Source organism: Heptranchias perlo, chromosome 8 (genome assembly GCF_035084215.1).
Source record: "Heptranchias perlo isolate sHepPer1 chromosome 8, sHepPer1.hap1, whole genome shotgun sequence".
Lineage (NCBI taxonomy): Eukaryota > Metazoa > Chordata > Chondrichthyes > Hexanchiformes > Hexanchidae > Heptranchias > Heptranchias perlo.
Genome location: NC_090332.1, coordinates 49,667,371 through 49,692,631, shown reverse-complemented (window position 1 = coordinate 49,692,631; position 25,261 = coordinate 49,667,371). Strand labels below are relative to the sequence as shown.

Below are 25,261 nucleotides of genomic sequence, written 5' to 3'. Positions count from 1 at the left end.
TATTATGGTCAGGCTACTGGGTCAGCAGTTGCCCAGTATGGCAGTGTCACCTATTTTGAACACGAGAACTACATTTGCCTGCTTCCAGTTTGTATGGGCTCCTATGCAAATTTCTTCCAACATTTTTCAAAAAAAAAGAAAGAAATCCAATCTTTTGGCATATAGAGCAACCCAGATATTTCATCCTGGGCTCTGCCTCACAGCCTCTGGAGCAAACAAATTTTAAAATGCCGGATCCTTCTGCGTTGCAGGCTAAAAACACAAGCACATTCCAATCTCAAAGTTCCCAGACCAAATTAAACTCTGATTCACCATTTACTTAGCAATTAAATTTTGTGGCCTTAAAAGTGACAGATCCACCAATGCAGAATAATATTCTACATTACACTCCTGTCCTCCAGTCTCATATAACTTACTATGAGCAACTCCATAGGAGGTCCCAAAGACTAGGAATTGGAGTTTCTGGTGGGAGTGAGCAGGTTGGTCTTGCTAGTGTTAAAACCCATGTGTCAGTGTGCTCAGATGTCACACTCCAGACAACAGACTTTGACACAGGGGCAAAACAATCTTAATGTTGGCTGTTTGTCAGCTTCAACCTGAAACTGGCAAGCACATTCCAATCTGTAAAGTTCTCTGACCTAACAATTAAATTCTTGGGTGGCTTCAAACTGTGTTTACTTGTAGCAATTAGGCTTTCTGGCTTTAAATGGACAGGCCCATCTTGAATAACCTGAACATGTTTAATTAGCAAATAGACATTTTGGCATTAAATAAACACAATTTCACTTTAGCAGCAGAATATATTTTGCATTACATGGTTTAATACTTCTGTTCAAAAGAAGAGGAAAAGGATCAGCCAGGTTACCGTAGCTTCACATCGATAGTAACAAAACTACTGTGGATAATAAGGGATAACATTAATGAGCACTTAGAAATGTATGGGCTATTCAGGGACAATAATATGGACTTGTATAGAACAGGTCATGCTTTAACTAATTTAACCACATTTTTCAAGGAGATACTCAGCAGCTCGAGAGGAGGAATGCAAATGTAATACATTTGGAATTTCAAAAATCCTTTGATAAAGTACATATGAGAGACTTGTCGCAAAGATTAAGACCCATGGTTTGAAAGTAAAGTGATGCAATGGATCGAGGGATAGATGAAAGATAGAACGTGGAGCTTAGGAAGAAATAAATGTTTCTTGCATTGTCAAGATGTAACTCTTGTGCGCTCCACGGGCGTGTAATAGGACCTCTCTCGTTCTCCAATTACATAAGTGACTTGGATAAGGGCATAGAGGTAAAATCATAAATAATTGCTGACAATACCAAACTGTAGGATTGGCAAAGTGAGGAAGAATGTAGGACGACTGAATATTCACTGGAGCAGAAAAGGTTACGAGAGACACCTAATGTGCAAAATTCTGATAGTTTTGAGAAGGTAAATAGGGAAAGAATATTTCCACTAGTTGGTGAATTTGTGACAAGGAGATATGTGAAGGATATGTACCAGAAGCATAAACAGGGAATAAGTTTAAAAGAAGTTTTCGTGCAACAGGATTAGAAAATGGAATACATCACAAGTGACTAACTAAGGCAATTCAAATCAATTTAAAGGTGAACTAGATAAACACATGAACGATTAAACAGCATTAAAGGGTGTGAGGAAGGAGTAGGAAAATGGGACAGCTCTGGCGTGGAGCTACCAGTGGCATAGGCACAATGGGCTAAAATGGCCTCCTTCTGTGCTTACATTTTTATGATTGGAATTAAAGCAGATTTTTTTTAAGCAACACTAAGTAATCATGTGCCAAAGACATTTGGTAAAGAAGCAAAAAGGCAAAACAGTTGCATTTTTTCTTTGGTTTTATGTTTCTAGGTCCTCTGTATAAAAACTCAACTCCCAAAACATACAAGACATATATATTTGATATTATAGTTGAGGATTATTTTTCAAGTATTTATGATATATAATTTTTTTTCACTCAGAACTTTGCATTTTATACCTCTAACAACGATGGAAACAGATACTCTGTAAAGCAAAATGGGATAGAAATTGCTCAGAGCGGCGAACCAACACTGCTCGCCGCGCCGTAGATTTATACCAACCCATTAACTTACTGCAGTCGTTTCTTCGGGCACTTCCTCTAATAGGGAGTGGAGAAGAGCCCAGCGTCAGATCAGGTCCCTGGGAGAAGAGGATTGATCTCTCCCCTCAACCAATCGATCGCAGCATTTTTGACAAGCTGCATTAACCCTCTCTGCAGGCTTAAAACCAGGAAGTGAAAGGTACATTAAAATCAATGTAAAAAACTAAAAAGGTAAGAAATAATTGGAGACAGAAGGGAAAAGTAAAAAAAATTTAAAAGAAAATTTTTAATGGCCAAGAACTATTAAAATGAGTAATGAGAGACCACATTTTTAAAAATTAATTTTTAGTTATTTGGCAGTCATTCAGACTTACCGCGCTGTTAAAACTTAGTTTAGACCTGGTATTTTTAAGCGTACCTGTTTTGCGTCGTAATTAGCTACTTTCCAGCTGGGCAGATGAGCAAGTTTGCACTTCTTCAATGATTTCTCTGATTGCAGCGTGCGATATATCTTTAATTTGAAGCCGCCATATCGCAGGCGCACCAGGAGGAGTAAGTTCTGGATTTCTGCGCTTCACTGCGCATGTGTGAACACTGGAACTGGCTCCTCCATTTTGCCGCTAACAGTGAGCACTGTTGAGCTCACCATTATTTCACGAGCGATTTCTGCCCCAATGTGTTTAAAGCTGTGTTTAGAAGAACAAGGAGTCGTAACCTAGTTCGTGTGTTTTAGTTGATTTAATATAAGACTTTTGCCAATTTAATATTGTAGTTGGATGGAAGTAATGGTCTAGTCTTGATGAAACTACCTCTGTCGCTGAACAAGATTAGTTGTTTCAATCACACTGGCTAATTCTTTTACCTAATAGTGAGCTACACAATGAGATGAGCTTGCAACAGTGTAACCTCAATTCATTGTGAGCATCACAAGGGATTCCTAAAATTACTACTTACACATACACACAAAAACTTACAATACATAAATTTAAACAAAGTCAGGTTTGTCACACACTAGGCTCATATTTTGTTATAGATGTGAAACAATCTTTAAAGAAGCCAGTCATTGACTTGGAGTCTGAAATTTACAAGTATTTAGAGCAGCCTTCTGATTGGGCTCAGCAGTTTATAAGTAGAGACAATTACTTGGAGTTGCCTATTTCGAGCAGTGGCTTTACAAAAACAGGACAAAACAGTTAAACAACCGTGCTCCAGACCAGAGGCCAACCACAGGCTATGCCATGGAAGATCTGCTAGTGTACATATTTGTGTGCGTGCAAATACACATTTAAGATTGCTAGGAATGAATAAAGTACCATTTTGTTTGTGTCAAAAGAAAAACACACATCCTTGTTGTTAAAAGGGGAACTGAATATGATATAACTGCCACATAGTCAAAAGGGAGGATTCTGCGTGCATTCTGTTCTTGCTCAGTTTACACTTACTTCCACATTTTAATCCTTAATTATTTAATTCCCTTTTGAAACATCTTGGAAATTAAAATATTGTGTAAAATAGTGTCACGACGAACTAACACTCCAGTATCTTCAGAAGTCCACCAGAGTGTGTGGCCAACACTTCCACTACTGCTTGTGCTGCTGGCAAGTAGATACTGAAGAATCATTCTGTCGATTCAGTGTGGGGGAGAGAAGGAATGACTTTACACACAAAATCTTACCAGGCTGCCTCTAACCAGCAGCTTTAATAAAATATGTAATGAGGGCATCACCTAAAGTCCCCTAGCAAGTGCACGTACATCCTTTCTAAGCTTAAGCGAGTGCACTTCCTTTTAAATGTTAGGCTAGATGCACAGATCAAACCAGACTCCCCTCTCTTGTAGATTACATTAATTAACAAATCAAAGCCATTTCACACAACTAGCCTTTACAGTAAATCCCCAGTATGAAATTTAACACTCACCCCAGACTGTTGATAGTTTTTCATGCCCCACATTGTGTATTCTCATCAGAAAATGTGGTTACAAGGTTTGATCCGTAATAGTTCCTCTTGAAAACTGAACATTTTTTACGTAGTCTGACCGGGGTGCTAGGAAGTCACATCATGGCCCCCTCGCAAAATACATACAATCCCTGGTATGCTAAAATACTAAACAGCTTAGACCCAAGCTTGCATTTCTAACAGCTGTTACTTCACAGTTACGTATTCTCCACTGTACTACTTCTCTTTACTAATGCTATGGGAATTGTGCATTGTACCATGTGGCTAATGGTAATCTGAGTGTTTATCTTCAATGGGCTGTTGCAAATCAGGAAGTAAAAAATCTATTAATATTATTGTGAAGCAAGGTAATTTGTAGCACAAGCTGTAACATGTCCTCAAGTATCCACTTCCCTATCAGTACTTATTGAATTCTCTTGCACCTACGTTGCTCTTTGTAAAATGTTTACAGTGAAATGTAGAACTTAATTTAATCTCAACAGGAAGTGACATGGCAGATTAAAAAAAACTGTTGCCGTGGCCTTGAGATTTGTGTTTCTGTATGTGTGCTATTGCGTCAGAAAATAATTAAAACATAATTGTTGTCGCAATTGGGAATTGCGTTCAGGCACTTTGGAAGGAGTAAGACCATTTGTATTTGTGCTTGACTGATGCCATTAGCAGCTCAGTCATACAAAATCTTCCTGTTGATGTAGCCGGGGAAAGCTTACCATGGCTCTTCAAGTAGGTTTACTGCAGCTCACATTTCCTATTATTTATAGATGAGTTAGCCCAGTCAGAAATATCTATTGAACTGCATTTTATATCTGTTGCTCAGCGTATCAACGGACCATTTTTCACATATTTGGAGTTTGCGAGAGAAAAAGGGGTAAAACAGCAGGAGCATAAATAGTTAATACTAAACAATTATTTCTTTCATGCATTTAACAGGTGAAGCACAAGTAGAATGTTCTCCATAACTGGTGATACGACAACTTTGACAAATGAAATGGTGGGTCCAAGACAGGCTAAAAATGGGCTCAACTCAAATAAATCGCCAGGCATAGATGATATTCATCTTTGAGACAAAGACAGGAGATGAGGAAGTTGAATACTGGGGAGGTCCTGCCAGACTGGAAACAAGCTAATCTGTCACAGTTTAACATAAAAGAATGTTACTTAAATTTAAAGCAGTGGAAACTCATGGTAAAACTTGGGATATGAAACTGGCTGAAACATAGGAAGCAATGGCTATTTGTTAGGGAGGCATGTCGGTGATGGCGGTGGTGGGGCAAAGTGTTGCCAACCCTCCAAGACTATCCTGAAGTGGAGTCTCCAGGAACTGAAGATTAATCTCCAGGACACTGTAGGGAGCAACCCAGGAGAAAACTCATAGAAGAATGAAAAAAAATCTTTCAACACTTTTGGTTAGCAGTTATAAAAATGTTGGAGTTGGAAAAGAAAAAGCTGTCTGACAGTCAATTGTGTAATAAGAGTCTGTTCGCTTTCCAGTTGGCAAAGGATAGGGTTGCCCCATGAGAATAGACATATTGGGCGACCTCTAAAGGATGTGTTCGTATGTACAGTCCCAAATCAATACACTGAGGCGCATATATGTTTTGGAGGAAGATGGGGGTGAAGGCGCTAGAAGTCGTCTTCTGATTATAAGCAATTATTTCTACTGTAACACTGGGACATGTTTGGGGTGAGGAAGGACTCAATCAAAACTCTTTTTAAATAAAGATATTGCCGATATTAACAGGAAATTTCTGTCACTTATTTATACCAGCCCGACATGAAACTTTGACAATTCTGATCATTACTTGGAAATCTGATCAGAGTACCTAAATACTATTATACTTGAATAGTCGCTGCTAATCTACCTCTAAGTTCTGGACAAACATGAATCCACAAAGTATATCAAAGGTTAAAAAGATTAACAAAAATCAGAAGCTGTAGAAGAGAAGGCTGGAGCGCTGCTTAGGGCAAATGTTGATAGCCGGCCTGGATTAGAAGCTCCTCGCCTGCAATTAATCGCGTCAGCATTTGACTCCACCCCAGTTAATCTCAAGATAATTAGTGGAGGTGAAATACGTTTATCATTTATCTGCTCAGAAGACTGATGTCAAAATAGCTGATGTTCTCATGTGAAGTTCAGTAGCCTTGTGCACAGCTTCACATCATGCTAAGATACATGCTGTCATTAAGAGTCTACAACAGATTAAGTTAGTAAAAGCTAGTAAAAGGAAAACAAAAAAGTATCATTTTTACGTCTAAATATCTATTAAGTGTACACTTGGTTTGTGTATTTTTTTCTAAAACCCAAATTTCCCATCTTCATCTTCACAGAAACCTGTTCTCAAAGTATATAAATATTAGACACAAACAGAAAATGCTGGAGATGTTCAGGACAGTCAGCATGTGTGGAGAGGGCAGACAAGTTAACATTTCAGGTGTAGACCTTTCAACTAGATTCCGTTTTTGCTTCAGATTTCTAGCATCTGTAGTTTTTTGCCCCTTGTTTGATATAAATATTGGGTTACGCAGATGCGCTTCACATTATTCCCTGCGCAATTACACAATTATGGAAACTCAGCAATGCACTTAAGTGGAGTGCAGTACATATGCACTTAATGTGATTTACTGTTCAGATGTACTCCTCAGCAAAATCTATTTAGTATCAAGTTTTCAGACTTCCTCTAGAACTTACTGTGGTCAAAATATTTATATTACCTATCAGTAGCTAAAGATTAGAAGACTGGCCGGTACCATGAGTAGGTACAATTTTCTACCACTTAACCTGCTTAGTGCAGAGATTAAATAATGTTAGCTCTGAATTAAAGCTCTTGTATTGTTTCTCCGCCCCCCCCCTCCACATGACTTAGGTCTAAACATAGAACGCATATAATTTTTTTCCTAGATTTAATAAAATACAATATCACTACAGTGCTACCCATATGGAATTGTACTTTATTCAGTGATGACAGGATAGGAATTTTCAAACTTCAAACAATTTTTTTTCCCCTCCAAAAGAAAAGTATATGCATCTTTTAGGTTGTCACGGCCAACAGAGCAACAGCAAGTCACTCGGTCCCAAGTCACCACGAATGCCAATCTGAAATTAGCTTCGAGGAGATGCACAGGAGCAACTCAGCGATTCTCCCACATCCTACCTCAGTGGAAAATCTCAGTGACCTGCCATTACTAGAGCATTCCCAGGTCATGTATGGTATAGGCAACGGGTATAGTCACAGTCCCCTACTTTTCCTCCAACAGCATCATCACCCCCAGAAAAGCACTCCAGTGTGAATTTTCCAGTTTCCTACGTTATCCATCTTTACAATTTCTCGGAACAATCTTCACCCTAGCAGTCTGAGGAGAAATCGAGCCCAAGTTCTAGAAGTGAAAAATCAGTTCCTAACTCAGTAATTCCCACCTCCCAAAAATATAAATTGGAATTTGAACAAGATCTAGATTTTTTTGTGTTTGCACGTAAAACATTTTGCAACTTGATTAATGACAAAACATAATACTGGGAAAATATTTTTGTTGGGGAGATTGGCGGGAAGGAGCTAGAATGATGAAGTGGTTTCTGAATTTTGGTGGTCATTTTTAATCAGCATTTTCACAATGTTTTTACTCACCCAGTTTGCAAATATTTTTGTGGTGAAGTTTAAATGAGTTTAATGCCCAAAAGGAAAGAAAAAGGAAATGTTGTATTTTCTGATGAAGGTTTTGCATGACAAATGATCATTGCTAACAGGAATCATAAAAAAACTAAGAATCTTATCTCATGAGTTGAATGCACCTTATTTTAAATTATGCAAGAACAGTGTATTACTTTGGTTTTTCTCCTCCCCTGAAGGTGGTGGGGAATGATGACGGCAGCACTCTCGTACCTCACGCAGTGGCCATTCTCGATAGGTTATAAAACCACGGGGAGGGGTTTGATCTTATCCTCACATGTGCAGAAACTTTCTAGCATGAGTTGCTGCACTGCCATCAGAAGCAGCTGATTTCCCCACCCCCCACCTTCATTAGTCTGGGGACATTGAGACCAATTGAGAAGGCCCCTCATTGCACTGTATTGTGAACTGAGATCAGTTGACTCAGCAGAGAGCAGGAATTTGACCTGGGGTTTTCCTGGGCCATGTGGCACCATCAGGTTTAGGGCTATTTATAATTTTACAGAATTTAACAAACCTATTTTTGCCAACACTGGGTTTTCACTGTGGGTCTACATGCGCAAATGAGAGCGTTCCACCATGTGGCTCACGAGAGGACAATTAGTAACTGTCAAACTCCGAAGCTACCAGGACTAAAAGTAGATCAGGAAATAGAACAGAAACTAACATTACTAAAGTGACAAGGTAAGTTCTTGCCAACTCATTTTACCTTTCCAAAGTAGACCAAAGCAGGTTGGATTCGTGTTAGAAAAAAACATCTGTAAGAGACAAGAGGTTAAATCATGTTTTGTATAACAAAGTGCAACCAATTAAGGGTGGATTATGCAACAAATGAGGCTGTAACACAACCCAGTTCTGATGGTCAAACCAAGAGCAAAGTGGTTTAAATCATCAGTACACTTAAATTTGGGTCAAAGTTAGGCTTTTTAAAAATGTAGCCCAGGCAGGTGGCTAGATGATGTGATAATATGGGAGGCAAAGCCTCTTGAGAGAGGGGAGGGAAAAAATAAATACCAGCATAAGTTTACCTTCTAGACACTTACTACCATCAGCCAGCTCAAGTGACACTGGTGTTGGCCTGGATATCAGAGGAGCAGCAAATTAGAAGGTAGTTTGCCTTTTTAAAAAATGCTAATGAAACGAGGTTTGAAGAACAGCCTTAATTTTTGGGTTTTGAAACCACTTTTTGTTTTATGCCTTACTTTACAAAACATAGGCCCAAGCGACATTGATCAGCAAGGTGCTAAGTTTGATTCCTGGTCTATACTAGTCGCGGAGGTGCTGCAATATTCCCATTGAACTGAGTTACAGGGAAAACAGAGAAACATGAGGTCTTAACCTTGAAAGGAGGCAATCTCGGAGAGAACCAAACGACATAGGAAAAGTAAATCTGAACACAACTTAAAATTAAACCGTGATGGTAGGACAAGAGCGCAAAAGGATAAAGCTAGCAAAGGCAAATTTGGAGGTTTACATGCTCAGTGATTACAGGATCAGACACTGCTGCGATGGCCCCCCACTGTTGAATATGCCAAGAGCATTCATTGGCTGGACTCATGAAGAATGGCAACTTGGGTGAGCCAAGAGGGCCACTGGCATCTATACACCAAAGAAACACAGATTGCAGTGGTGTTACATCAGCTAAAGTGGACACAGTATGGGACTGAAATGCTTTCTGTCCCTACAAAAAGAAATACACTTAAATGAAGTTTAGAGACAAAATGGCCTTTAAAACTTTATTAAGTTGAAAGGAACAGAGACAAAATATAATTCAAACAGATAACCATCTATAATGGATTACTGAAAATGTAATTCATTTCTCACTGAATCTAGCTACAACAGAATTAAGATTCAGATTTTTCTCTCTCTTTCTGCGTGTTCGGGAAACTACTACTGGGAGGAGTGACTATCCTAGTCTGTCTCACAGTGTTAGTTAAACTGCTACTAGGAGGGGTGGCTCTCACTCACAGTAGGACAGGGAAAATGCTACCGGGAGGTATTCGATTTTTAAAAAAAAAATCTGCAAAGCACCTCTAGGCAGTCTTCTACATTAAAGGTGTTATATAAATGTAAGTGGTTGTTGAGGTGTGGCGATTCCAATATCCCAAGTGTTCTAATACAAGTCTGTTTACTGCAGAAAACATACTGGATTCAAAGTTCAGCAAAAATAGCAAAGAATTATCTTCCAATAGAATTGATTCTCAAATCGAAAAAGACAGGGAGCTGATACACTTTATATAGAGCCACAAGGAAGTAGCTAGCACACAGAGGTAGTAGGAGGCATTATATAAATGCACTTCAAATTCTCTAACTTAATGCACATATCACTCCCTGACCAAAAGACTGGTACCTCCCATTTTTATGATTATTTTTCACAATAAAGGTTTGAACTGGAGCCACTCAGAATGGCTTCACCTCCAATTCTTTCTCCCCTCTCTCTGGGTAAGCAATTAACTTCAGTTATATCATCAAATGTACCTTGAAAATAATGAAGTACTCAACCAAGCTTTTATGAAACTCTAGTACTGGAATGATTTAAAAGTTTACAGGCCCTATTTGTCTGTGAAGTTACCATATTTTTCTACTCAATATCTATTAAAAAATATATATATACAGAACACATAAGAAGGCAGCAACTTCGAGCCTCTGATTATGAGCCTAGGCATAAAAGATAAAAATCAGGCACATAAGGATTAGCAAGTTTGATCCTCTCCAACTGATGCAAAAATTAGAACGCTAAATTTACTGACCAATTAGGGCCAAAAATCTATTTATTTATACACATACATACCTACCTCACCCTTCCAGCCTCCTTCCCTGAATCTGGCCACGAGTACAGCCTCACAGGTGCCATTCTTCATGTGTGGACCTGGACAGTGATGATGGTACGATACGTGGGCATGAGGGCCCAGCACAGCAGAGTTTGACCTTGTCCTCATCTGACATCTACATACTTTACAGCAGGAATCACTGGATAAGCATCAGAAGTAGAAACCCTGGCTGATTTCTCCCCTTCCTCTCCTAAGCCTAGGAATTCCAATTTTTTGAGCTTCCACCACTAATCTAACTCGGATCAGCTAACCCAACACAGCCCAGGGATTGAATCAGGGAACCAGTGGATGCCTAAATTCTGCAAAAAAAAAAATCATTAGACCTTTCATGCTCACACCAGGCACTTTTTTTTAAAAAAAGGTATAAATTATGTATTTGCCTCATTCAGCACAATAACAAGTGAATAATTTGTAGCAATGAACAAAGGTCGTGACATCAGAATGTATGTTCATTCCCAAGATAATTCAGGTGGGCAGAATACAACGTCTCCAACACATGCACACAGGCTAAAAATAAATCAAACGTCTAAAACTTGCAACCCATAATGTGCACATCGTATCCTAATTCAGATTTAAGGGGCAGCAAATTGTACGATAGTGACCTGGTTATTGCATTCAAGGCACTAACAGGTTAAGAGAATCTGTACGCATATATACGCACCAGAACTTATGTCCATTTTAAAGCATTTGCTTTGATCTCAACTCAGCTCAGGCATGTAACCTGCTCCCAGACCTCTGCCAGCGCTGCTCATTATGGCTGCTAGGAGGTGTGCAAGCTTGTCCTGGGCATCGCTCATCCAAACTTCATCATTCCCACCATGTGCAAGTGTCTGGGTCCCTCTTCACACGTCCTCACAGAAACACTGGTAACCCAGCAGGAGGGCGGGATTGCAAGCAAGAACCCACAATACTTACACGCCAGCACTGTGAGGCTACAACAAACTACATTACCACCAATTGATATATCAAATATTTCTGCAATACAATGGAAAAGTTAATGGTCTCACCTGCATCCTGGCACAAAACACTAACCTACTAAGAGCAGCTAGGCACTATTGCTGCAGAACAATATAAACTGGAACCATAAAACACAAAGTAGCAATGCATCCAAATTTCAAATAGCAAAACATGGATATGGTCGCAGGGCAAACAAACCCAAAAATGACAGACGATCTTTCAGCTATGTAACAATGAAATCTTGGGCTTAGGTTGAGTAACAGTCCCACAGTTAGAGGGTCCAATCTAAACTGGCACAGCCTCATTACATGTGGAGGGTCACGTATTATTTTACATGCAATAGGGCTGTGCGCTCAGTTCATGAAACAGAACATCCATGCTGGCACTAACTGCTGCTTCAAGCAGCGATCTGTTCGCTTTTTAAGAAGTGATGGGGCAAAGTGTGAAGCTATGAGCTTTTAGAAAAGCTCTTGCTGGTGACTGGTTCAATACGTTCACCTGCAAAAAGAAATTACTACAGTCTCAATAATATAAAATTAACCAAAGGGCATGTAATCGGCTCACTGAGTTTAAGAAGCAGTTGTGCATTTCACATAGTCTGAAATGTGCACTGCAGTGCTGCAGACTGAAGTTTGCTTTCTTGCCTGCAGAAGCTGCGTACAAGTTCCTTTTTTACAAAAGTGAATCAGTTTGGTCAGGGTTTTATAACATTACACATCAATTAGTATTCAAGCCTTTGTAATAATCATTTTTATTGAATAAACAATGGAGGTTACTTTTTCTACATTGGCCCTCCATGATTCTACAGTAAGGCCACTCTAAATAAAATGTTTACATCTTAGCATACACCCTAGTAAAAAATGGTTCAATACTGAATTTACATGAGAGCTGATTTTACAAATAAAAAGGTACCTTACCCATTCATCTTCAAAGTACTGGAATACTCTGCTGGCCTCTAGTGGGTAGGTACAAAACAAAATGTGTGAAGGCAAAGCAAATCAGAAGGGGTTAAATAAATCAAATAGGGCAGAAGTAGCTGAAAAATTACCAATGAATAAAGGGAGCGAATTTTCTCAGAGCTTCTCTCGCTCCACCATCATAACTTCCACAAAAACAAGGGTTAATTTTTCTACATTGGTAAAAGTTCGGAGGAGGCCCAAATTACGCATGTCAACGGGGTTTCCACCAAAGTTATGACAGGTTGGGGAAGCCCCAGGAAACCCACCCCTCATGTGTTTTAGGAGAGGCGTAATGAACTTTGACAATAAAAGTTCCTCCCCACCTTTGGTCTATTGAACAGACAGTAGGCACCCAGGTCCCAGGTTTCTTCCAAGTCAATATCTACAAAGTTGGTGTGGGTTGACTCATTCTTGAAATCTTTCAGGGGAAGTGGCTCATCTTCATTTATCACTTCCCCGATCAGGTCCAGTTGAGACAGAGAACTCACCACATTCAAATGATGTGAACTTACATTTTTCCACCTTACAGTACAGCACAATCATATGGATAGACTGCTCCAAAGAGCCAATAGAAAATTCAAATACTTCACATTGATAAAAATCTGAATTACTTTGATACCCAGTGAACTGAACAGTAAATATTGTATTCAAAATTTAATATGCATTTCTCTGTAAAATTAAAACAGTAACCACATTAATAATGCTAACAGCATTTATGGTTAATACTTCAAAAGGTAATTCTGTACCAAAATTGGAAACGTTCAAATCATCTCTCTCCATTTTTAAATCTGAAGTGGTGATGGTCATGTTTTAATATGGGTACAAATCCTAAACATATTCTGAATGAAATTATGCATCATTGCTTGCAACAGCACACATTGAATTAGCACCATCTTCTGGACCAGTGGGCACCTTTCAATTTCAGACCATTCTGTGGGACAGACAACAGTCCTCGTGCTACAAACTGGTGTGACCCATAGAATAATATGAAATGGTATTTTACAAGAGCAAAACCAATACAATTAGCTTAATTTGTATAACATTACAGACATCACACGTTACAGGTACCCAAATTGCTGCTACAATACCAGTTTCATTTATAAAAATGTTAAACTTTCTTTGAAAAGTGCTGGCATTATTAGTCATCTTAGTTAAGCAAGCACGCAGCGCTACAGCCGGCAGTGTTCCAGTGGCAGTGATCCGGTGTGGGGGGGGGCAGTGATCCGGTGTGGGGGGGGGCAGTGATCCGGTGTGGGGGGGGGGCAGTGATCCGGTGTGGGGGGGGGGCAGTGATCCGGTGTGGGGGGGGGGCAGTGATCCGGTGTGGGGGGGGGGCAGTGATCCGGTGTGGGGGGGGGGGGCAGTGATCCGGTGGGGGGGGGGGGCAGTGATCCGGTGTGGGGGGGGGGGGCAGTGATCCGGTGTGGGGGGGGGCAGTGATCCGGTGTGGGGGGGGCAGTGATCCGGTGTGGGGGGGGCAGTGATCCGGTGTGGGGGGGGCAGTGATCCGGTGTGGGGGGGGCAGTGATCCGGTGTGGGGGGGGCAGTGATCCGGTGTGGGGGGGGCAGTGATCCGGTGTGGGGGGGGCAGTGATCCGGTGTGGGGGGGGCAGTGATCCGGTGTGGGGGGGCAGTGATCCGGTGTGGGGGGGGCAGTGATCCGGTGTGGGGGGGGCAGTGATCCGGTGTGGGGGGGGCAGTGATCCGGTGTGGGGGGGGCAGTGATCCGGTGTGGGGGGGCAGTGATCCAGTGTGGGGGGGCAGTGATCCAGTGTGGGGGGGCAGTGATCCAGTGTGTGGGGGCAGTGATCCAGTGTGTGGGGGCAGTGATCCAGTGTGGGGGCAGTGATCCAGTGTGGGGGCAGTGAGGAGTGTGGGGGCAGTGAGGAGTGTGGGGGCAGTGAGGAGTGTGGGGGCAGTGAGGAGTGTGGGGGCAGTGAGGAGTGTGGGGGCAGTGAGGAGAGTGGGGGCAGTGAGGAGAGTGGGGGCAGTGAGGAGAGTGGGGGCAGTGAGGAGTGTGGGGGCAGTGAGGAGTGTGGGGGCAGTGAGGAGTGTGGGGGCAGTGAGGAGTGTGGGGGCAGTGAGGAGTGTGGGGGCAGTGAGGAGTGTGGGGGCAGTGAGGAGTGTGGGGGCAGTGAGGAGTGTGGGGGCAGTGAGGAGTGTGGGGGCAGTGAGGAGTGTGGGGGCAGTGAGGAGTGTGGGGGCAGTGAGGAGTGTGGGGGCAGTGAGGAGTGTGGGGGCAGTGAGGAGTGTGGGGGCAGTGAGGAGTGTGGGGGCAGTGAGGAGTGTGGGGGCAGTGAGGAGTGTGGGGGCAGTGAGGAGTGTGGGGGCAGTGAGGAGTGTGGGGGCAGTGAGGAGTGTGGGGGCAGTGAGGAGTGTGGGGGCAGTGAGGAGTGTGGGGGCAGTGAGGAGTGTGGGGGCAGTGTTCCAGTGAGGGGTCAGTGAGGAATGTGGGGGCAGTGTTCCAGTGAGGGGTCAGTGAGGAGTGTGGGGGCCGTGTTACAGTGAGGGGTCAGTGAGGAGTGTGGGGGCCGTGTTACAATGAGGGGTCAAGGAAAGAGAACATGCTGCCTGCCGTGCATCATGGGTCTTAATTATGCAGGTATCACATCAGAGTGTTAAGAGATGTCAATTCTCGTGTTTTCTAAAAAAAAAATATAATCTTTAGAGATAAATGTAGAGAGAAGCATTGGTCTCGAAGATTACTACCATACACATTTCTAACAAAACATTTTGGACAATTAAAAATCAATCCATGTGCTTTTGGTAGTTCAGCTCTTACAGCAGGAAGACTACAGGGATACCGTATAAAAAACAAAAATCAAAGCATGGGAGTACAGTACTGATAGAATTCAGTCTGAATTGTTGAATTATTGGTGCAGAACGAAAACAAGTGCTAAGTTACAGCTTTACTGGAGTAACTGGATTTTCAGCCAAGTTGTTCAAACACGGCATGTTTCTTTCAAACAACTGGACAAAGGTTAAGTACTACTGTGTAATTCAAGGAATTTCAAATTAACCACACAATTTTGTGCTGATTGTATGGTACTTTTGAATATTAGGAAAGGGTACCTGAAAAAGTGGGCAGTTTGGTAGCCTCACTGTAGTTTAATCCATATCCCTAAACCAAAAGGCAATGTGCCACATTTACATAAACCCAATATGCTCAGAGAATGAAGGAGCAATAATTGCTCAGTTAAAATTGGCTAGCATGCAACCTTTTAAGAGCCAAGATTGTACAGGTGAACTTTTGTGCAGAGCACAAATACACAGTGAAAACGAAGAGATTTTTTTCAGGTGACGTGGTTACATAAACAAGTTTAAAAAAAAACACCTTAGCTCATACAAGCCTGGACTTGCTATTGCAAATTAAAATTTTTTTGCAGATACTGTACAATGAGAAGCAGATTGGAAGTCAGATTTAGCACTCAAGGGGACAAATTAGCTGGGGCGTGGGTGTTATGAAGGATTGGGGGTTCAAATTTGCCCTGACCGATTAAACCACTGCATTGTGTCAGCTGTAGGAATTCAACCCAATTCCATGCAGGTATAAATCCTCAGCCCAATCAGTTACCAACTAACAGAGAAATAACACCCCCCCCGACCCCCACCAAAAACAAAAAAGGATGGCTTGTGTGAGAAATGGAAAAATTCTGACAAACAGCAGAGGGCACTCCGAGGTTAGTGTTGGGATGCACCGCTTTAGGGCAGAGCAGAGTGTGATTAACTCCACTATCGCTGACTTGATTTGATACTGAAATTGGGAGCCATAAAGTGATGGAGAAAATATTCTGTTCTCCAGCATTACTTTGATGAGCACAGCTTAAAAGAAAAACAGAAATTAAATTAACATTATAACTAGCCTAAGAACATGAAACTAGCTAATAACCAAAGCAAGAAAAGCAAACTGTTATCTAAAAGATTTACACTAGATCTAAATTACTGATCATCTATTACAGTGCATCAGGCTTACCATCCTTTTCTGTACACAGGCTGGAGTCTGCTTTAAAACAAGATAGAGATCAATCAGAAAGCTCCTCATTTTAAAAGGAAATGTGTTAAGAATATTTGCTTAGCAACCTCATTAAGTGGTGATGGAATACACAAATTAATAACTTTAGGGTCAAAATACATGAATGTACCAAATTATTTAATATTGTTGTTATTACTAACCATGCACTATAAACCCCAAGTATCTTTAAATTCAGTAAGAGAGAGGCTCGCGTGTGTATGGCCACTTGGAGTTGATATTTAAGTGTCGCTGATGTCTGTGCATTACAGTTCACTGCCTCCTTGAGAACAGAGGAGAACATTAAGGGGAACTAAAAAAAAGTGCAAGAGACCCGAAGCTTCTCCCATCTGTTATAAGAATATATTCCTCATCTTCAGAAAGCATCGATTGTTTGCTGGCTGAATGGTTCCAGTGATACCAAATGGTCACAGATACCTTACCCAAATGGCCATTGTTTGCGAGTGAATCTTGACCCTCCATTTAACCACAGGAGCCATGACAGCAGCGTTAGGTCCAGTCCTCACTTACACATATGTACCATCAGCAGGGATCACTGAGTAGCAATCAGAAGTGGGAAGTTCATCCAATTTTTTCCACTCTCCATAACCCAGGGCAGAGGCAGCACTGTATCCTTTTTTCCTTCTCCATCTGAAATAAGCTAACTCAAAGATCAGCCTTGGGACCTTCTTGGTCTGCATAGCTCAGCTACTGGTTGCATAAATCCACTGAATCATGGTGGGTGGGAGAAGGAAAGATGAGAAGCTGAAGCATTTTGAAGTTGAGAGGTTGTTTTTCTTAGAGCAGTAATGATTACGGTAACCAGAGCAGAATTAAGAATTCTTGATACCCTGGGCACCAAGAACATTCAAAGCTCCCTCTGCGCCCCCATTTCAGTAAACACAAATGTGTAGTAAAATGCAAGATATATAGGCCCACAGAATTTTTACACACTGCATTAGTAATAAAGCAAATCATATCACAATATACTACGCTTCAGTGAAAAACACTTGCACCAGGACCCTGGGAGTAGCTCCATATTTGGCTGGGGTTTGTGCATGAATACGCTCTTGATGGTAACCTAGTGGTTACGATACTGGACTAGCTCTACCATGGCAAATTGTGAAACTGAACCTAACAATTCTGGTAATTTACGGGCTGGCACCAGAAAAAGTGACCAAGAAAGCTGCTGGATTGTCGTAAAAACCCAACTAATCTCACCAATGCCCTTCAGGGAAGGGATCTGCTCCCCCGACCTGGTCAGGCCAGTAAATGATTCAATGGCATCACAGCAACTTCTAGCAGTGCAGGATAATTCAAAACAGAATTTAGCCAAGATTTAAAAGTTTTGGGAATGATCAAAAATATCATACTGTGTCTGTATACGTGACATTTTTATACTACATTGCACCTAAAACGTTTATATTGTGACTTAAGAGTCCAGCCTTTGCAGTTTAAACAGCTAAGAAAATGCATAAAGAAACAATTTTAAACCAAGGTGGCTTTGGTATATGTACAGGGCCAATAAATAACACGGTCCCAGCACTGCTCCACCACATACGCTTGTGGATGAATGAGCTGACCTTACTTGTTAACAAGTGCAGCCCAGTTAAACACACTTCCTGCACTGACACATTGCTCATTAAGTGCTGGATGTACCAAGGGGACCAGAATATCAGGCACTAGCAGCCAGTAAAGGGCTGTTTTTGGTAGAGTGAAGGCAATTCTCGGCAACTGACATTGTGTTCACATTACCAAAGTATAGAGGGAAATGTGTAACACTACAGATCAGTAGTCTCACAAGCTTGAGTTCCTTCAAATGGCAAACTTGTCTTGAGTTATTTAATGAACTGCAATCTCTATTATGAGCTTGACCTAGGATTATTAAACATAATGTGCAAGTGCAGACTTGCACATTACTTTTTATTGCATCTGACTGAAAATTGGAAAAGTACACTTAAGCTATGAATGGCAGGATCGAGTGGCTGGATGGTCTACTCCTGTTCCTATAACATTTCTTTATATCACTGAATGCTTATTAAGTGTAGGCCTATTTTATTTAAATAAAAGTTTGTGTCGAGGCAGCCCTCTTCCATGATACAGCTTGTACAATGGGAATGGTCTACCATTAACTTATTGATCTGTAGGACATAAAATCCTGGAAACTAACACTGGGGGAAGACAGAGTAGAAGCCAGTTGTTTCAACATCTAGTTTCAGTATTACAGGTGGAGGCCTCCAACTCTCAAATTGTAGATGGTACAGCAAGATGTTGAAGGGGATGGGGTGGGAACAGAAGATAATAGCATGTCACAAAAGTAGACTTTCTCCTGAAATGTGCATTATTAATGCTCTCAAGTTTGGCCAAGTCTCTATAGAATAAATTTGCCTTTATATGCAGTCCCAAGATTTGGAACACTAAACAATGAACAAGATGAATTTCTACAAAAAAATTTTGCTCAGAAAAATACCTTCAATTCTACGTATTATTTTGAATCAACATTTTGCCTGCACCAGACAAGGCTTCACCATGAATACAAACTATTCTTTAATAGTGAAGAACACTGTAAATACATAGCAGTAGGTTCATCAGCATCCAGAAAAGACAGGATTAACATTTCAGGTAAAGACCCTTTGGAGATCTTCCTCCAAGTCCCTGTCTGAAATGTTGACCTATCTTTAATTGGATGCTAACTGACCCAATATATAATATATATATTCTCAACTATTGCATGTATTTCATATAGAACAAAGTATTTGGTTATAAAGCCTCTCTTATTGAGACACATTTTCCAAGTACATGCCAACCGAGGGAAACCTCACCTGCTGCCAGCAGATTGGAAAATCGTGGGCAGTGCATATTACTTTCACTGGTAGCAGTTAAGGTTTTGCACCACCAGAGCCCATTTAGAAAGCAACTCCCTGCCCCCACCCCATTCAATCTGATTGAACGAACCCTTCTCATCATTATTTAGAATGTATAGCACAGAAACAGGCCATTTGGACCAACAGAAGCCCATGGAATCAAGGGAAAAGTACGGACTTGGTCAGGAAGTTGGCTGAGCAAAAGGCGATAGAGAGTAGGGATAATGGGAAGGTACTCACATTGGCAGGATGTGACTAGTGGAGTCCCGCAGGGATCTGTCTTGGGACCTCAATTATTCACAATATTTATTAACGACTTAGATGAAGGCATAGAAAGTCTCATATCTAAGTTTGCCGATGACACAAAGATTGGTGGCATTGTAGATGAAAACATAAAATTACAAAGCGATATTGATAGATTAGGTGAATGGGCAAAACTGTGGCAAATGGAATTCAATGTAGACAAATGTGAGGTCATCCACTTTGGATCAAAAAAGGATAGAACAGGGTACTTTCTAAATGGTAAAAAGTTAAAAACAGAGGATGTCCAAAGGGACTTAGGGGTTCAGGTACATAGATCATTGAAGTGTCATGAACAGGTGCATAAAATAATCAAGAAGGCAAATGGAATGTTGGCCTTTATATCTAGAGGACTACAGTACAAGGGGGCAGAAGTTATGCTGCAGCTATACAAAACTCTAGTTAGACCGCGCCTGGAGTACTGTGAGCAGTTCTGGGCACCGCACCTTCGGAAGGACGTATTGGCCTTGGAGGGAGTGCAGCGTAGGTTTACTAGAATGATACCCGGACTTCAAGGGTTAAGTTACGAGGAGAGATTACACAAATTGGGGTTGTATTCTCTAGAGTTTAGACGGTTCTGGGGTGATCTGATCGAAGTTTATAAGATATTAAGGGGAACGGATAGGGTGGATAGAGAGAAACTATTTCCGCTGGTTGGGGATTTTAGGAGTAGGAGGCACAGTCTAAAAATTAGAGCCAGACCTTTCAGGAGCGAGATTAGAAAACATTTCTACACACAAAGGGTTGTAGAAGTTTGGAACTCTCTTCCGCAAACGGCAATTGATACTAGCTCAATTGCTAAATTTAAATCTGAGATAGATAGCTTTTTGGCAACCAAAGGTATTAAGGGATATGGGCCAAAGGCAGGTATATGGAGTTAGATCACAGATCAGCCATGATCTTATCAAATGGCGGAGCAGGCACGAGGGGCTGAATGGCCTACTCCTGTTCCTATGTTCCTAGGTCCATGCCAGCGATTATGCTCCACATGAGCCTGCTCCCACACTACTGCATCTAACCCCATCAACATATCCTTCTATTCCTTTCTCCCTCACTTGTTTATCTATGCTAGTCGCCTCAATTACTTCTTGTAGTAGCAAGTTTCACATTCTAACCACTCTCTGGGTAAGGAAGTTTGTCCTGAATTCCCTATTGGATTTATTAGTGACAATCTTATATTTATGGCCCCTAGTTCTGGTCTCCCCTGCAAGTGGAAACATCTTCTCCACGTCTACCCTATCAAACCCTTTCATAATCTTAAAGACCTCTATCAGGTCATGCCTCAGTCTTCCCTTTTCTAGAGAAAAGAGCCCCAGCCTGTTCAATCTTTCGTGATAAGTATAACCTCTCAGTTTTCTTATATCCTTGCCTGCACTTACTTCAGTCATGCAACATACACCTTAAGCTGTAATAAGGTAAGATTTATCAAGCACCACAATTCTAAACAGGGGATTTCAGAGCACAGAACCAACCCTTTAGATGTTTAGAGCGCCTTCAAAATTATAGTTCACAATAAATGAAAAACTACACAGTTTGTGAAAAATACTGCACCTTTAATCAATACTCCTGTAAGTTTTAACACCATGTTATAAACAAAGGCAGTCGTGATACAGTTATTTACATTTTGAAGTTTGTTAATTATTCAACGTAACATTTCAAATACTAAACTACATTTTAACTCCGTAAACGTTTCACTTTTCAGACTCAAAAATGTGCATAGACATTGGGTCCCCGAGACAGCTACAATAAACATTTCCCACCACCCCCCCGCCAAAATCTATAAACTGAATTTGTTGGGGAGAAGTAAAAAAAACTATCGACAGCCAGAAACTCTGCATATAAATACTGGTATGCCTTTCCTGTGCAAATTTTGTCATTTTAAGCAAATGGGGATGTCACGGTACTCAGTGTTTCTATCAATACATGTTTTACATAATAGTTTATACACTGATAGCCACGCTAGACCTTTTGAATATTGTACATTAATACAAGTAAAAACAAAACCTTAAAGCATATTTTATATGTATATATATATTTAAATACTCTTAACATCCGAATAGTTGTACATCTACACAATCTAGTACTCCAGGTGCACAATTGTCTATTTGGCAAGAAAACTGCACATTCAGGTTTGCGTCCCATTTCTTAACTGCACTTCCAGACCTAATCCTTTAAATTTGCATCCTTTTTAGTCACCATTATAGAGGTCCACACAGCCCTTACTAGCCAGAATCATACAGATGCCTCATTTCATTACACTACATACTATTCCGTTCACATCGCTGGAGATGCCTGTTGAAAGTTGTGCTAATGCTCCATATGAACAAGAATCCATTGGCTTAATGTGTCAAGCGCTCCACACATTTCATGAGCATCCCCTAAACTTTGGTTGCTTTATAAAATTTCTCTACATATTTGTACAGTTCAACTACTTCACTGCTGAAATAGCTACACATTTTTGTTCATTAAGCAATGGAAGGGAACTAAAGGTTTTTTTTTAAAAAGAAAAAATGCCTTAAATAGTCGGTTATATTATGCAGTGTATCATGCTCTTCCAGAGCAACATTTTGATTGTGGTCTTTAAGAGCTGGGAATGAGCAGACAAAAATCACAACTCAGGATACTCAATGACCTTCTGAGGAACTGAAATTTGAATATGGAATTTCCTTGATCCTTCAGGTACCTTCGGCTAAAGGAAACAAAAATATTGTCCATCAAATAACTTCAATGCCCCTTCATTCATATACCCAGAAGCATCAGTCTTTTACAAAACCCACAAAAGGCATGACGACTGAAGTTCTACCGACTTGAAAAGCCAACCACAGCAAATCAAAGTGGCGCAATCGCTGTCCAAACATGCAAAATATGGATAACCACATATCGGGGAAACAAATCTCTCAAGGGATGACGCCTAGGTCAACAACTGCTTACTAAATGAAGGGACATTACAAATGCAGGAATCTCAAAACCCAACCCATTCTTGGTTGATGATCACCAGTTGATTAAGCCCTTAAGAGTTTATCTGCGCTTTGGGAATGTATTCTATAAAAGATTTGGCTAAGTTTTGCAACTATGCAGCTAAATTTTAGGTTTGGGATCAGATACTATGCAAGGTTCCACAGACTCTGAGCAATAGGTTCATAGTGAGAACATTTACACTTGCTTCTTGATGATTACTACAACCTTGCTTTGTCAATAACATGAGGGACATTAAGAAAAATGGAACAAATGGGTTGCTTGGTGAGTCAAGCATTATTTATATCAAAATTTTCTATATAGGTTACCACATATGCAACACAGTACCCTCTTTTCAGTTTCTTAATATTCAGTATCTTTAATGATATACACAACATAAATTAGTCTTGAATTCTATCCACTATTCAAGAATGAATGCACAGCTAGTAAGATCCTTAGTCTGAAGCTATATTTAAGAAGTTGATGCAAAATCCTTTAGTGCCATTACATTGCTCAGTACACACACTCTACTCTATAGAACTTACAAACCTTGGATTAGGATATCAAGAGGAACAAAGTGTTTGCACAGCTTCACCGTACATTTATTACTTGGCGGTGACTACTAAGTCAAATCAAATGGAGAAACTAGGTTGCATTTGTAACCATTTTAGTCACAGCATAAGGCACCATTAACAGGAATCTGGAGGGGCATCAGTCAATTTTTAAATCAATGCAAAAACACACAAATTAATGCCACCAGTACTTTTCTCAGTTTTCACATCACAAGATGGTGAAACATGTAGCTTAGTGTACTGCTCTTGGGCACAAGTATGAAATGACTGGAAAAAAATAAAATTCAGTGAGTTAAAAGCTTAAATCTTGAAATCCAACTGACCGGTGATGAATGTTCCAGTGAGTTTTTTTCTGACGAATTAGTGCTTTTTTGGGATCCATCTTGCTGAACAGGGAATGCCGCACTGCTGCGTAGTTCAGGGCTGACGTAATATCGTCCACTTACTGCCCTTCCAGAGTGTCTGCTAGCCATTGGTCTAGAAATGTGTGTTGTGACACAATCTTCACTGATTGGTGGAATTCTGTCATTGCTGAAGTATCGACAGAGGTAGCCCTCTCCTGCAAAAGATTGTTTTTCCTCTTTTAGCACAGAGAAGTTAGGGAAACTTGTATATTATGTAACTTGTACATTGTATACAAGTCAGAGGTTAATACATTTTTTGTGTAGTCCATTTGAATTCTTTTGACAGTGCAAGTCGCAATCTTTTAAAAGCAACTCTTGGCTTGCACATGCTGCTCCCCACGCAGAGTTCCTGACTTGCCAGCTTGAAGGTGGCAGCAACCAAAAGCCAGTCACACTTCCACAGAAAGGGAAATTTAGAAGCAGACACATATTTTCTTCCTACTTAGACACCAACAGCCATAACCTTACTGACACTAGAGTGGGGAAGGAAAGGAAGAGGAAAAAAGGTTAAGAACTGAATTATGGGTAGGGCACCCATGTTAAATGTGATTGGGGAAGGACAACATGATTTCAGAAGGGCCCTTCAAGGAATTTACTCCCTTCCAAGGCTGATTGGATAAATTTTCAGTTGAAAAACAAGGTAACTGCTTATATTTTTTTTTGAAAGTACAGGTGCAGAGTATATAGAGACATAATCTTAATATAAACAGTAATGCATCTTGCACCCTCCAAGACTCAGTAATACACAAAAATTAATATTGAGCAGCAAATATTAAACAAGCCATTCTACATATTGTGCAATTTGCCATTGTTGCGAACAAAAAGCACAACTTTAATGTCATATGACCATCTGACTACTTCTTAAATACTGTAAATCAATGAAGTAAAAGGTGAAAGATAACTATAGTTTTTGACGAACCTTTCCTTCCTTCCACTCGGGACCTTGGACAAGCTTCGACTGCACCCATCCAGCTCCCACTCAAGGGCATCGACAGAGGTCGCGGTCTTCCTATTAATAGGAAAACATTTTAAAATTTCTGAGCACTCCTTCCTGAAAATGTTGACCATTCTGCACAAATTCTAAGGGATTTGAAATACAATTTAAAACATATTCAAGTATGAAATTAGAGTTTAAGAAAACAATCTGCAAGAAGACAACATGAAATTATCCTGGGAGTAACTTAAAAAGATGGCTTTCATTTTTTTTTGGAAGGGGGTTTCAGATAATGGAACCCAAGTGCAAGAGCAAAGTTGATACAAATCTTCAGAATTTATTGAGACCTTGGAATTCACTCCCACACAAGGCATGACATTTGTTATGGTTTTTATATTCCATTTTGACAAGTGTTCAGCCAGTGATGTACCGCATTCATTAGGTCCCGAGTTTTACAAAAGTCAATTACAAAAGCAAGAAAGACAGCCAGCCAGTCATGCATTTACATAGCACCTTTCATGGCCTCAGGGTGTCCCAAAGTGCTTTATAGCCAATTAACTACTTTTGAAGTGTAGTCACTGGTGTAATGCGGCAGCCAATTTGCGCACAGCAAGGTCCCGCGAACAGCAATGAAATAATGACCAGATAATCTGCTTTAGTGATATTGGTTGAGGGATAAATATTGGCCAGGACACGGGGAGAACTCCCCTGCTCTTCTTTGAAATAGTGCCATGGGATCTTTTACGTCCACCTGAGAGGGCAG

The 25,261-nt window shown here is 40.7% G+C and overlaps 1 protein-coding gene across 1 annotated transcript in view; it reads right to left on the bottom strand.

Moving 5' to 3' along the window:
* LOC137324827 (connector enhancer of kinase suppressor of ras 3-like) overlaps positions 1 to 25,261 on the bottom strand; it is a 319,399-nt gene that overhangs the window by 146,078 nt on the left and 148,060 nt on the right. The window contains exons 12-16 of the mRNA XM_067989554.1: positions 24,484 to 24,573; positions 23,447 to 23,719; positions 16,204 to 16,282; positions 8,423 to 8,471; positions 2,511 to 2,651 (exon numbers count right to left, since the gene is read on the bottom strand). Coding sequence (XP_067845655.1) covers positions 2,511 to 2,651; positions 8,423 to 8,471; positions 16,204 to 16,282; positions 23,447 to 23,719; positions 24,484 to 24,573 — 632 coding nt within the window. The remainder of the gene's footprint in view (positions 1 to 2,510; positions 2,652 to 8,422; positions 8,472 to 16,203; positions 16,283 to 23,446; positions 23,720 to 24,483; positions 24,574 to 25,261) is intronic.